This window comes from Gorilla gorilla, chromosome 20, assembly GCF_029281585.2.
Source record: "Gorilla gorilla gorilla isolate KB3781 chromosome 20, NHGRI_mGorGor1-v2.1_pri, whole genome shotgun sequence".
Taxonomy (NCBI): domain Eukaryota; kingdom Metazoa; phylum Chordata; class Mammalia; order Primates; family Hominidae; genus Gorilla; species Gorilla gorilla.
Window position 1 is genome coordinate 21,366,796 of NC_073244.2, and position 12,745 is coordinate 21,379,540.

The 12,745-nt window shown below is 47.5% G+C and overlaps 1 protein-coding gene across 4 annotated transcripts in view; it reads right to left on the reverse strand.

Annotated features, from left to right (window-relative positions):
- SLC1A6 (solute carrier family 1 member 6) overlaps nucleotides 1-12,745 on the reverse strand; it is a 29,649-nt gene continuing 16,904 nt past the window's right edge. For 3 of the 4 annotated variants that reach the window (XM_031004580.3, XM_031004582.3, XM_063701067.1), the window contains exons 6-10: nucleotides 12,071-12,414; nucleotides 6,405-6,638; nucleotides 4,105-4,299; nucleotides 2,893-3,027; nucleotides 25-375 (exon numbers count right to left, since the gene is read on the reverse strand). In XM_031004580.3, the coding sequence (XP_030860440.1) occupies nucleotides 180-375; nucleotides 2,893-3,027; nucleotides 4,105-4,299; nucleotides 6,405-6,638; nucleotides 12,071-12,414 (1,104 nt within the window). In that variant the 3' untranslated portion in view covers nucleotides 25-179. Of the gene's footprint in view, nucleotides 376-2,892; nucleotides 3,028-4,104; nucleotides 4,300-6,404; nucleotides 6,639-12,070; nucleotides 12,415-12,745 lie in introns of all 4 variants that reach the window. The other variant, XM_031004581.3, reaches the window with a different exon arrangement.

Consider the following 12,745-nt stretch of genomic DNA (forward strand, 5'->3'; position numbering starts at 1 on the left):
AGAAACAGAGACCTTATATACCTTTCATTCCTGCTCCTTTATTTCACTTTTCCCTCCCCCCTAAATGAGTCAAGCAGAACGTGTGTTCAGCCCACGGTCAGTTGGGCAACAGATGTGTCACCAGGACTCCCCTCCCCAGCCCCCTTCCCTCCTCTCTGGGGGGCAGAGCTGGAGGCCCCTCACATAGCACTCTCGTTGCCTCCCCGTCCGCGGGATGCCCCCTTCTCCTGTGCCATGAGGGACTTGTAGGGTTTCCCCAGGCTGGGGAGGGTGAGCTCAGCTTCCTGAAGCTCCAGCTCCCGCTGAGACAAGTGCTCGATGACGGCCGCTCCAATTGAGTCCCCCAGTACGTTGGTCATTGTGCGAAGCCGGTCACTGGTACAGGGGAAAAAGAAGCTGCCATTAATGGGGGCTTGAAAAGCTTCACAGAAAGAGGGTGCAGCAGAGGGGGGTCCCTGTGCCAGGGAGTCAGAGGGCTCCCATTCCAGTACAATCCATGACCACATGTCCCCAAGCAGGTTCTTCCCCCTCTCTGTCCTGTTTCTCCTACTAACAAACAGGATGGACCAGCTCTGAGATGTTCATGTTTGATCTTAGATGTGATATTTTTTAAAAAATGAGGCCGGGTGTGGTTTAAAGAAAAAAGATCATATCATTAAAAAGATATGATCCCGGCACTTTGGGAGGCTGACAGGCAGAAGAATTGCTTGAGACCGGAGTTCTAGACCAGCCTGGGCAACATAGCAAGACCCCGTCTCTACATAGAATAACTTTAAAACACAGCCTGGGATGGTAGCATGTGCCTGTAGTCCCAGCTACTTGGGAGGAGGCTGAGATGGGAGGGTCACTTGAGCCCAGAACGTCAAGGCTGCAGTGAGCTATGATCATGCCACTCCACTCCAGCCTAGATGACAGAACAAGACCCTGTCTCTCAAAAAAAAGAAAATGAGGCAGGGCGTGGTGGCTCATGCTTACAATCCCAGCACAAGGTGGGCGGATCACAAGGTCAGGAGTTGGAGACCGGCCTGACCAACATAGTGAAACCCCGTCTCTACTAAAAATACAGAAAAAAAAAAAAAATTAGCCGGGCATAGTGGCATGCCCAGTAGTAATCCCAGCTACTCGGGAGGCTGAGGCAGGAGAATCACTTGAACCTGGGAGGCAGAGGTTGCAGTGAGCTGAGATCGAGCCATTGCACTCCAGCTTGGGTGACAGAGCAAGACTCTGTCTCACAAAAAAAAAGAAAAGAAAAGAAAAGAAAAAAATGAACATCTCATACAGACGATTAAGGGTTATGAACTGAAAAGCACATAGAATCTGGAATGGTAAACCAGGGCAGGCCTGAGTCAATACAGGTGTAGACTAGGGCAGGCTGAAGATTATAAAATTGGAACTCAGGCTCAGCTGACAGCTCCTATGTGGGAATGAAAGTCCAGGCTTCCTTTAATGTAAACCTCCTGGTTTTGTTGTTGTTGCTGGTTTTTGTTTTTGTTTTTTGAGACGGTGTTTCACTCCTGTTGCCCAGGCTGGAGTGCAGTGGTGCAATCTCGGCTCACTGCAACCTCCACCTCCCAGGTTCAAGCGATTCTCCTGTCTCAGCCTCCTGAGTAGCTGAGATTATAGGCGCCCACCACTAGGCCCGGCTAATTTTTAGTATTTTTAGTAGACATGGGGTTTCACCATGTTGGCCAGGCTGGTCTTGAACTCCTGACCTCAGGTGATCTGCCCACCTCGGCCTCCCAAAGTGCTGGGATTACAGGCGTGAGCCACCACACCCAGCCTGTTTTTGTGTTTTTGAAACAGAGTGTTGCTCTGTCACACAAGCTGGAGTGCAGTCATGTGATCTTGGCTCACTGCAGCCTCAACCTCCCAGGTTCAAGAGTTCCTCCCACCTCAGCCTCCCAAGCAGCTGGGACTACAGGTGCGCCACCACACCCAGCTAATTTTTGTATTTTTTGTAGAGATGGGATTTGCCATGTTGCCCAGGCTGGTCTTGAACTCCTGAACTCAAGCAATCCACCTGCTTTGGCCTCCCAAAGTGCTGGGATTACAGGCACATGTCACTGTGTCCTACCCATAAACCTCCTGTTTTTAAAAATTGAGATTTAAATATATATTTGCAGCTGGGAGTAGCACCTCACACCTGTAGTCCAAACTACTTGGGAGGCTGAAGCAAGAGGATTGCTTAAGCTAAGGAGTTCAAGGCCAGCCTGGGCAAAATGTAATCTCAAAAAAAAAAAAAAAATAACAAATCCCAGCACTTTGGGAGGCCGAGGCGGGTGGATCACGAGGTCAGGAGATCGAGACCATCCTGGCTAACATGGTGAAACCCCGTCTCTATTAAAATACAAAAAACCAAAAAATTAGCCAGGCATGGTGGCAGGCGCCTGTAATCCCAGCTACTTGGGAGGCTGAGGCAGGAGAATGGTGTGAACCCGGGAGGCAATCTCATCTCACTGCTACCTCCACCTCCCAGGTTCAAGCGATTCTCCTGCCTCAGCCTCCTGAGCAGCTGGGATTACAGGCAAGTGCCACCACGCCCAGCTAATTTTGTTTTTTGTTTGTTTGTTTGTTTGTATTTTTAGTAGAGACACGGCACCCGGCCTGGATCACCTTTTGGTGACTTCTACATAAAACAGGTAAAAGAGGAGTCTTTCCAACTGATAGGTAAAGCCCCCATTGCTTGTCTCCAACCCTACTTCCCAAAGATAACTGTGGGATTTGGGGTCCAGAGGCCATGGATTGGAGGTCTCTCCAAGGCCTCCTTTTCACTTGAAAATTCTGGACCACTGCATCTTTGCTGGAATGAAAGTCCATAGGTTGAGGACGTTGCAGGGGAAAGCAGTGTGTGCAGAAGCGGGAGCACCAGGGTCCAGCCTGGAGAACACTCACAGGAACCAGTCCACGGCGATGATGAGCGTGATGTCTTCCGTGGGCAAGCCGACCGACGTGAGCACAATGACCATGGTGACCAGACCCGCCTGGGGGATGCCAGCAGCCCCAACACTGGCTGCTGTGGCCGTGATGCTGCAGGGGGAGGGAGAACACGGGGAGCAGGTGGAGGGAAGAAGGCGATGAGGAAGAGAGAGGAAAAGGACAGAGAGAAGGGAAGAGATCAGCTCCCTGAGGCATTTTAAATTAAATACCCAAGCCAGACACGGAGAGAAAAATACTGCTTGATGCCTCGCCTCACCTCGCCTCACCTCGATCCCCACCCGCCCCGCCCCTCCCCTCCTCGCCTCACCTCGCCCCTGCCTCGCCTCCTCTCTCTCTCTCCCAGGCTGAAGTGCAGTGGTGTTATCTCACCTCACTGCAACTCACTACTCAATCCCACCTTAACCTCTTGTGTAGCTGGGACCACAGGCACATGCCACAACGCCTGGTTAATTTTTAGTAGAGATGGGGTTTCACCATGTTGGCCAGGCAGGTCTCGAACCCCTGACCACCTCGAACTCCTGATCCACCCACCTCGGCCTCCCAAAGTGCCGGAATTACAGGTGTGAGCCACCGCGCCCGACAGAGCTTACATTCTAGTATGGGAAGCAGGCAATAAACAAAATGAATAACTAAAATTCATACTACATGGAGATAGTACTACATGTGGAAACAGTGCCTCCTTAGCAAGACCCGATATGCCATTTTAAACAGGGCTTCCCTGAAAAAGTAACGCTGAAGACCTGAAGGAGATGACAATGTTCACTGTTATTTTTATAATGACTAAGTTGGAACCACTGGATGATGAGACCTATAAATACAGGAATAAATAAATGTATAGAGCCTACAAATATAAGAATCTATATACAAGACCCTCTGGTTATCAGGATGCACCAGCCATGCTTTGGAAAACACTGGACAAATGGATCTCCCACGTGAGAGGGAAACTGACAGGAACGTCTTGGCAGCTCCTGACAGCCTCAGGTGGCAACTTTACCTTTCACCTACCTCATCCGGCATTGGGCTCTTCCCACATCCCCCTTCCAACATCCGTGGGCTCCTCTGAGCTCCAGCTGCGGCCCCCTCCTCCCTCCCCAACCCTCCCAGCCAAGCTGATGACCGCACCGCTTAAGTCTCACCTGCTGGCAGGTCCTACCCAAGCCCCCTCACCTGATGGTTGTGATCTGACCCAGGTTGAGCTCGTAGTTGTTAACTTGAGCAATGAAGATGGCAGCCAGGGCCTCGTAGAGGGCAGTGCCATCCATGTTGACCGTGGCGCCCACGGGCAGGACGAACCTGGTGATGCGGCGGTCCACACCCAGGCCCTCCTCCAGGCAGCGGAAGGTGATGGGCAGCGTTGCCGAGCTGGGGGAAAGAGCCCAGGGCTGAGGACGGGGCGTGGCCTGGTGGGGGCGGGGCTGGGAACAGGGTGTGGCCTAGTGGGGCAGGGCAGAGAATGGGGCGTGGCCGAAGAAAGGCTTGGGAACAGGGCGTGACCTAGTGGGGCACGGCTGAGAATGGGTAGGGCTGGGTCACATGGGCGGGGCTGAGAACAGGGGAGGAGTAGGTGAGGCCGGGCTCAGAGCAGGACGTGGCCAGGTGAGGAAGAGCTGAGAATAGGGCGTGGCAAGGCAGGGCGGGGCTCAGAGCAGGGCATGGGCTGGGTGTGGCCTGGGCAGAAATGAGCCCAAGGAGCGTTCCCCTTGAGAACATTGAGCAGGCCAGGTGGGGGGCTCCGCAAGAGGCAGAAGACAAGGGTATAACATTTCAGAGGCTGATAACTGTACAAAGGAAAGGAGCAACTCCTCATGATACAGGAAGAAAACAGCAATGAGGGTCTCCCAAGCTGAAGATCTCTTCACCCACTTAAAGCCAATAGCTAAGGCCAATGACTACACACTAGTTTATGGCACTAGTTCGTTCTACCTATCCATTTCCAGAAAGGACAGGACCAAAGGTCTGCTGACTTCAGGGAGGGCACCTACTCCAGACTCCCCTGTTTGCACCAGCATTGACCTCAGCTGTGCGAACTTTCTCTATCCATCTACCCGCCATGTCTTATCGGAGAAAAGTGACCTAATTGATTGGCGAGTTTAGTCAAAGAAGTGGGCATCTCATTTGCGATAAGTCTGTCCACAAGGCGTGTGTTCTGTGGTCAGCTTTACATCATACGGTTGGAATCCTGGACTCATAAGAGAGTCTCTGGGTGTCCAACTCAGTGGTGACTATGTGAGTTTAATTCTAGGATACAGTGACATCAGTCTTACGTAGCCATAGACCAAGAGGCACATTCCCTGACCAGCGTTGTGGGCAATTTTAAAAATTATATTTTTGACCAGGTGCAGTGGTTCGTGCCTGTAATCACAGCACTTTGGGAGAGCGAGACGGGCAGGTCACTTGAGCTCAGGAGTTCAAGACAAGCCATAGCCAACACGGCAAAACCCCATCTCTACCAAAAAAAAAAAAAAAAAACTTAGCCGGGAGGACTGGAATCAGGCACCTGTGATTCCAGCTACTTGGGAGGCTGAGGTGGGAGGATCACTTGAGCCTGGGAGGTGGAGGTTGCAGTGAGTGGAGATCACACCACTGCACTCTAGCCTGGGTGATAGAGTGAGGCCTCATGTCAAACGAAAAAGAAAAAGAAAAAAAAAGATATTTTTGGCTGGGCGTGGTGGCTTACACATGTAATCCCAGCCAAGGTGGGCAGATCACATGAGGCCAGGTGTTCGAGACCAGCCTGGCTAACATGGCAAAACCCCATCTCTACTAAAAATACAAAAATTAGCCAGGTGTGGTGGTGCATGCCTGTAGTCCCAGCTACGTTGGAGGCTGAGGCAGGAGAATCACTTGAACCTAAGAGGCGGAGCTTGCAGTGAGCCAGGATCACACCACTGCACTCCAGCCTGGGTCACAGAGTGAGACTCTGTCTCAAAAAAAAGAAAAAAATATTCTTCCATCTTTTTGGCTGTTGTGCTACTTTTCAAATTTGTTTTTGAATTGGGATGATGCTCTTAATTAATCCCCTAAAACTACAAAAGAAGAAGAGGAGGAGGAAGAGGAGGAAGAAGAAAAAGGAGGAAGAGGATGAAGGGGAAGAAGAAGGAGGAGGAGAAGGAAGAAGCAGCAGCCAAGAGATCTCCCAGACACCATCTCACAAGTGGAGATGACACCCTCTAAGCTAGGAAATGACTGAGCTCATGGGGCATCCTGGAACCTTCCCTCTTAACCTCAAGATTGGTACCTGGTTCTCCTCCACAGAAAGTTAAAAAACAGGAAAGGAGAAAAGGAGACCAGGAGAGCCAGCCCAGGACAATGACTGGACCCCAGGTGTTGACATTATGAGCCCTGGACATTGTTGGACGACTCAGAAGAGGTGTTTAAGGAATGGAGAGGGCAGGTGCCCTAGGAGAGGAGATGAAGGACAAGAAGTGCAACCAGGAATGGTGCCGGGGTGGGGAGCAAGGCCATACCTGGAAGACGTGCCCATAGCAGTGATGAGGGCTTGTAGCATGCCCCCAATGAAGGGGAAAGGGTTCCGGTGAGTGACGAGGAAGTAGATGAGGGGAAGGACAATGCCGGCATGGAGGAACAGGCCCACGATGACGGTCAGGGTGTACATGCCCAGTTGACCCCCCAGGACGGCCATGTCTTCCATCTCCAGAATCTTCCCAGCAATCAGGAACAGGATGCCCACAGGTGCATACCTGTGTGAGGGAGCCACATACCTGTCAGGGCTCCCTCCTGACCTCCCTTGCAGGTCTGAAGGTGGCATCCCCAAGGCGTTGCCCATATAGGGCCCTGGAGCCACACAATACCCATGATACGGCACCCTACTCCATCCCAGTCTTCCCCGTACACTAATGAATGCCACCGGGCCCCATGAATGAAGCCCACCTCCTCCTCCTCCTGCTCTTCCACATCTCCCCACCATGGTAGAAAAGTTCCTACAACTCCAGGATATACAACCTTTCAGGTCTCTCCTGTATCTACTCCCCATTCAAGCCCTCTCAATCCTGCCCCAAATAATCACTACCTTCAGTTTCCTTCCTTAGACATTACCAAGACATTCCCTGTCTCTGGCCTTCTAAGCTTCCCTTATCTTCTGCCCCCAACTCTTTGTTCCACATTTGAAACCTGTATGCCCCTATTCTCTTCCCTATCAGTGCCTGTTATCACTCATTCACCAGCCTAAGCATTTCCCTCTCAAACCACTTGTCCTATCAAAATCACCGATGTATTCATTCATTCCACAGATATTGACTGAGTACCTACTGAGTACCCGGCACATGGCTCTCATCCTCATAGCACTTACATTCTGTTATGGACTAAATGTTTATGTCCCCTCCCCACTCCAACCAAATTCATATGTTGAGATCCTAACCCCCAGTGGGATAGTATTGGGAGGTGATTAGGTCATGAGGGTGGAGCCATCATGAATGGAATTAGTGCCCATATAAAAGACACACCAGAGAGCTCCCTCCACCCTTCTGTCATTCGAAGACACAGCAAGAAGACGCCTTCCATGAACCAGAAGACAGCCCTCACCAGACATGGAATCTGTGGGTGCCTTGAACTTAGACTTCCCACCCTCCAGAGCTGTGCGAAATACATTTTTGTTCTTTAAGCCACGATGTCTATGGTATTTTTGTTACAGCAGCTGACATGAACTAAGACACATTCTAATGGGGAAAGCAGGAGGTACACACAGAAATGCACTAATTGCAAACTTCAAGTGGTGATAACAGCAAAGGAGAGTCACTGGATGGGACTGCTTCTGAGCAGATGGTCAGAGAGGGCTTTTCTGAAGAGGTGACATTTAAGCTGAGACTTGCATGATGAGAAGGTACCCTGTGTATCTGGAAGAAATCATTGCAGGTGCAATGCAAAGACTCTGAGATGGGCATGCACTAGGAGTGCTGGAGGACCAGAGAGAAGACCAGTGTGGCTGGAGTATTGAGTAAAAAGGAGAATAAAGATGAAAGAAGCAAGTTCATCAGGGGCTCACCTGTTTCCCCCCATAATCCAGCCCACTGGTCAATCGTGTGAGTTTCTGCCATTGGCACCATCATCTCATTTCGAGGCTTCAATGGCTACTCCTCTTTCTTTAGAAATTGAAGTCTATGGCTGGGCGTGGTGGCTCATGCCTGTAATCCCAGCACTTTGGGAGGCCGAGGAGGGCAGATCACTTGAGGTCAGGAGTTCAAGACCAGCCTGGCCAACATGGTGAAACCCCATCTCTATTAAAAATAAAAAAATTAGTCAGGTGTGGTAGTGCACACCTGTAGTCCCAGCTACTCGGGAGGCTGAGGCAGAAGAATCACTTGAACCCAGGAGGCAGAGGTTGCAGTGAGCTGAGATCACATCACTGCACTGCAGCTTGGGCGACAGAGCCAGACTCCATCTCAAAAAAAAAAAAAATTGAAATCTACTTTGGCTCACATTCATCGTGGATGTGTTGGAGGAGGTGGGGACCTCTTGGGAAGGTGGTACAATAGCTTGAGTCAAAAATGAGGATGCACGGGGCTTCTCCAGTCACATCTGTGTTCTCCAAACTGGGCTCAGAGTTAGCCCTGGGGAGTAGTTGCTGAGTCTTCTCCAAGTCAACATGAGTAGATCCACCTCTATGCTTACTCTGAGTAATCCCTCTCTCAACTTCCTCACCTCCATCCTTCCACCTCATCCCCTGCAAAATTCCTCAGCCCAAGATTAATTGTGCATGATTTCTTACCCCCTACACTCAGCCACCTGGCACATCTGGACATTTCACCCAATCATGCCAATGACACTGCTATAAATTCATTGTTCCCAATTCAGCTGAGCCTTCATTATTCCTTGTTAACTCTCTGCTTATCCCTAATAAGCTCCCCACTCCCATTCCTTTCAGATGCTTTTCCAGGCCCTCAACTTGGCCTCAAGTTCCTTATATGAAGAAAGTAAAAGTTCGTCTTCAAAGTTTCCCTTCTTGTTAAAGAATAAATCTTAAGTGTTAAAAATAGTTTCTTTTAAAGACTAACTTCCTTCAAGCCTCCTTACTTTATGCTAATAACTCTTTGTTAAGCCCTATCCTATGTAGGTGTTAGACACGCTCACAGGCACATAGTACATTCTACGTCCTTGTACTATAACCAAGATATCTGTGCTGGACGTGCTCACAGGCATGTCCCAGCTTGCAGCCTATACCCCTTCCTTATTTGGGAATGTTATTACTTTTCTAAGTCCTTTTGTAAGTAACTTCCTCTTTTCCTCTGTTTTCCATTGCTTTTACCTATTTAGAAAAGTTTTAAATTATTAGCCAGTCGGGTTTTAGTTTAGATTGTAAGGTCTGGCTCCAGCCAATGGAGACAGGACACAGTAGCAGGAACAAACTGCATAAGGGATAAAAATTGCTTCTTCCCTCCTTTGTTCAGGTGTGCTCTTGCCATTGTTCCATCTGTGATGAACACCCTTTCTGCAGAAGTAAAAATTGCCTTGCTGAGATAATTAAATTTATGTTTGAGTGCTATTTCTTTATGGCACTGGGGAACAAGCATTCTGTTTCTAAATAAACATTTTACATATGACACTATACAACTTTCCAGTTGTTTGGGATGATGTAAAAAGTCTTCTCCCATTTGGGATCTGACAGCGTTGTTAATATCTTCCACCACCACTCCCAACTTACCCCATGCTCTCACCTTCCTGAATGCCCTACCATTCTCCAAACAACTTAGGTACCTTCAAGCTTTGCATGTTCTCTTCTCTCTGCCTGAAATACGTCTCCCCTCTCACTGTCCAGTTGAAGTCCTACTCACCTGTCAAGATGCAGTTAACAGGTGACCTTCTTCATGACTCCCTCTTCAGGAAGCATTCACTGCATACCCCTCTACTCACTGCTTACTTCTCCAAGTTCCCAACACTTTTTAAATGTTCCTTTACTACAGAACCTACCACCTTGTGTTATATTGATCTACAATGTGTCTGTCTCCCCTAAGACTTTGTGAGCTCCTTGAGGACAAGGTATGAGTGCACTGTATCTCTGTACTCCAGAGGTCAAGACAAAGTCTGCCTGGGAAAATGCCTGCTAAGTGAATAAAGATATTTCTGAACTAATAAAGGAATCTAGAGAAGGAAGGACGGAAGGAAGGAAGGAAGGAAGGAAAGAAGGGAGGAAGGAAGGAGGGGATTAACAACTGGATGAATAAGTAAGGAAATAAGCAAATGAAACAAGTTAGTAGCTGAGTGAAAAAATACGTGAACAAATGAGTGAATGAAGAGAATACTTGAATAAATGAATGAAAGAATAACAAATGCATAGATGAATGAGTGGGTCAAAGAATGAATTAGAATGAATAAATGACTTAACTGAGTAAATAAACAGATGAGTCCATCAATGATTTAACTAATGCATGGATGACTTTGTAAATAAATTTACGAGTGAATGAATACATAAATGAGTGAGTTAACTGATGCATGGAAGAATGAATAGATGAATAGGAAAATGAATGAACCTATAGAAAAATGAGAATGAATAAGTGAATAAATTGGTGAATGAAGAGATACATGAGGAAGTAAATGGGTGAATAAATCATTGCAGAAAGGTATGAATGAATGAATAGTAACTAACCAACGCATAGGAGATGAATAAATCCCTGTCACTTGTGACAACACAGATGAACCTGGAGGACATTATGCTAATTGAAATAACCAAGACACAGAAAGACAAATACCAATGATCTCACTTATCTGTGGAATCTAAACAATCAAACTCACAGAAGCAGGGAGTAAAATGGTGGTTACCAGGGACTCTCAGGAAAGGGAGATTGGGGAGATGTTGACCAAGGATACAAAATTTCAGTTAAATAGGAGAAATAAGTTCAAGAGATCTATTGGACAACATGGTAGGTATAGTTAAAAACAATGTATTGTGTACTTGCAAATCACAAAGAGAGTAGATTTTAAGTGGTCTCTCCCTTTTTTTTTTTTTTTTTTTTGAGACTGGGTCTCATTCTGTCACCCAGGCAATCACAACTCACTGCAGCCTCTACATCCCAGGCTCAATCTGTCCTCCCACCTCAGCCTCCCAAGTAGCTGGGACTACAGGTGCATGCCACCACACCCAGCTAATTTTTTTGTGGTCTTGCCATGTTGCCCAGGCTGGTCTCAAATTCCTGGGCTCAAGTGATTCTCCCACCTTGGCCTCCCAAAGTGCTGAGATTATAGGCATGAGCCACCACACCCTGCCTAGATCTTAAGTGTTCTCACCACAAAAAAATAAGCATGTGAGGTAACGTCTATGTTAGTTAGCTCAACTGAACCATTCCACAATGTAGAGATATTTCAAAACATTATGTTGCACATGAAAATATATACAGTTTTTATTTGTCAATTAAAAATACATTAATTTTGCAAAATAAATAAATGAATGACCAACTAAATCCAGAAACCAATGCATGAAAGAATAAATGTAGCTGAATAAATGTCAGTGAATGGCTTGGTCAATGTATTGAAAAATTAGTGAATGAACAGATAAGCAAGGGAGTGAACAAGTGAACAAATCATTGCAGAAAAGTGTGAATGAATGAGTTAGTGGGTTGGCCAGTGATTTAACCAATGCATAGATGAATGAATAAATGCATGAGGAAATGAGTAAATCAATGCATTGAAGCATGAGTATAGATGAATAAATCACTGAATGAGTGATTTCATCAATGCATAGAAGAATGAGTGAATGAACAGATGAACAAAAAAGTGAATGAATCATTGCAGAAGGACATGAATGAATGAAAGAGTGAGATATTCCATGAACTAACCAATGCATAGAAGAATGAATGAATGAACAGATGAAGTGAAACAGATGAATGAACAGAAAGAAGTGAATGAATCATTGCAGAAGGAAATGAATGAATGAAAGAGTGAGATATTCCATGGACTAACCAATGCATAGAAGAATGAATGAACGAACAGATGAACAAGGAAGTGAACTAGTGATGAAATCATTCCAGAAAGACATGAATGAATGAGTTGGTGAGTGGGTAAGTGAATTACCCGATACATAAATGAATGACCAAAAGTCCCCAGCAAGCCCTTCAGCAGCTTCCCCACAGCCTGACTTCCCAGCTCTGGCTTCACCTTCCCGTGGGCACAGACCAGGACTCACCAGATAATGATGCCCACCAGCCTCATAATAGCCTCATTGAGGCTGTCGAAGAAGTCCCTGAGGACTCTGCCCTTGTGTTTCATGCCACCAATGACCAGCCCAAAGGCCACAGAGAAGACCACGAGGCCCAGGGCGTTGATGCCATTGGCGGAGCCAGGCACGGGTACAGTCTCCTCAAAGCTCAGCACCTCCTGCAGGGTACCCAAGGCCCGAGTGACATTTTCCAGGAAGCTGGTTCCGTTCTCCACTGAGAATGGAGGAGGCATGGAGGCACCCGGCTCCGACCCGTTCTCTGTCCTCACCATGGTCCTGGTTACCACCCTCGTGCTGTACTGCGTCTTGAACTGAAATAGAGAGAGATTGCACCCAGATTCAATTCAGCGGATGCATCAGAATCACCTGGAGAAATTCCTTGAGACCACTGATTCCCAGTTCCCACACCCTGGAAGATCGATAAGATCTTCATTATCGATTATCACTCATTATCGATTATCACTCATTCAGCAGATCTGAATGAGTGAATGAATGATTTGAATAGTGCATGGAAGAATGAGTGAATGAATCAGTTAACCCATTATGAAAAATCATATGGAGCTTCCTCAAAAAATTAAAAATAGAACTACCGGCCAGGCATGGCTCATGCCTGTAATCCCAGCACTTTGGAAGGTCGAGGCA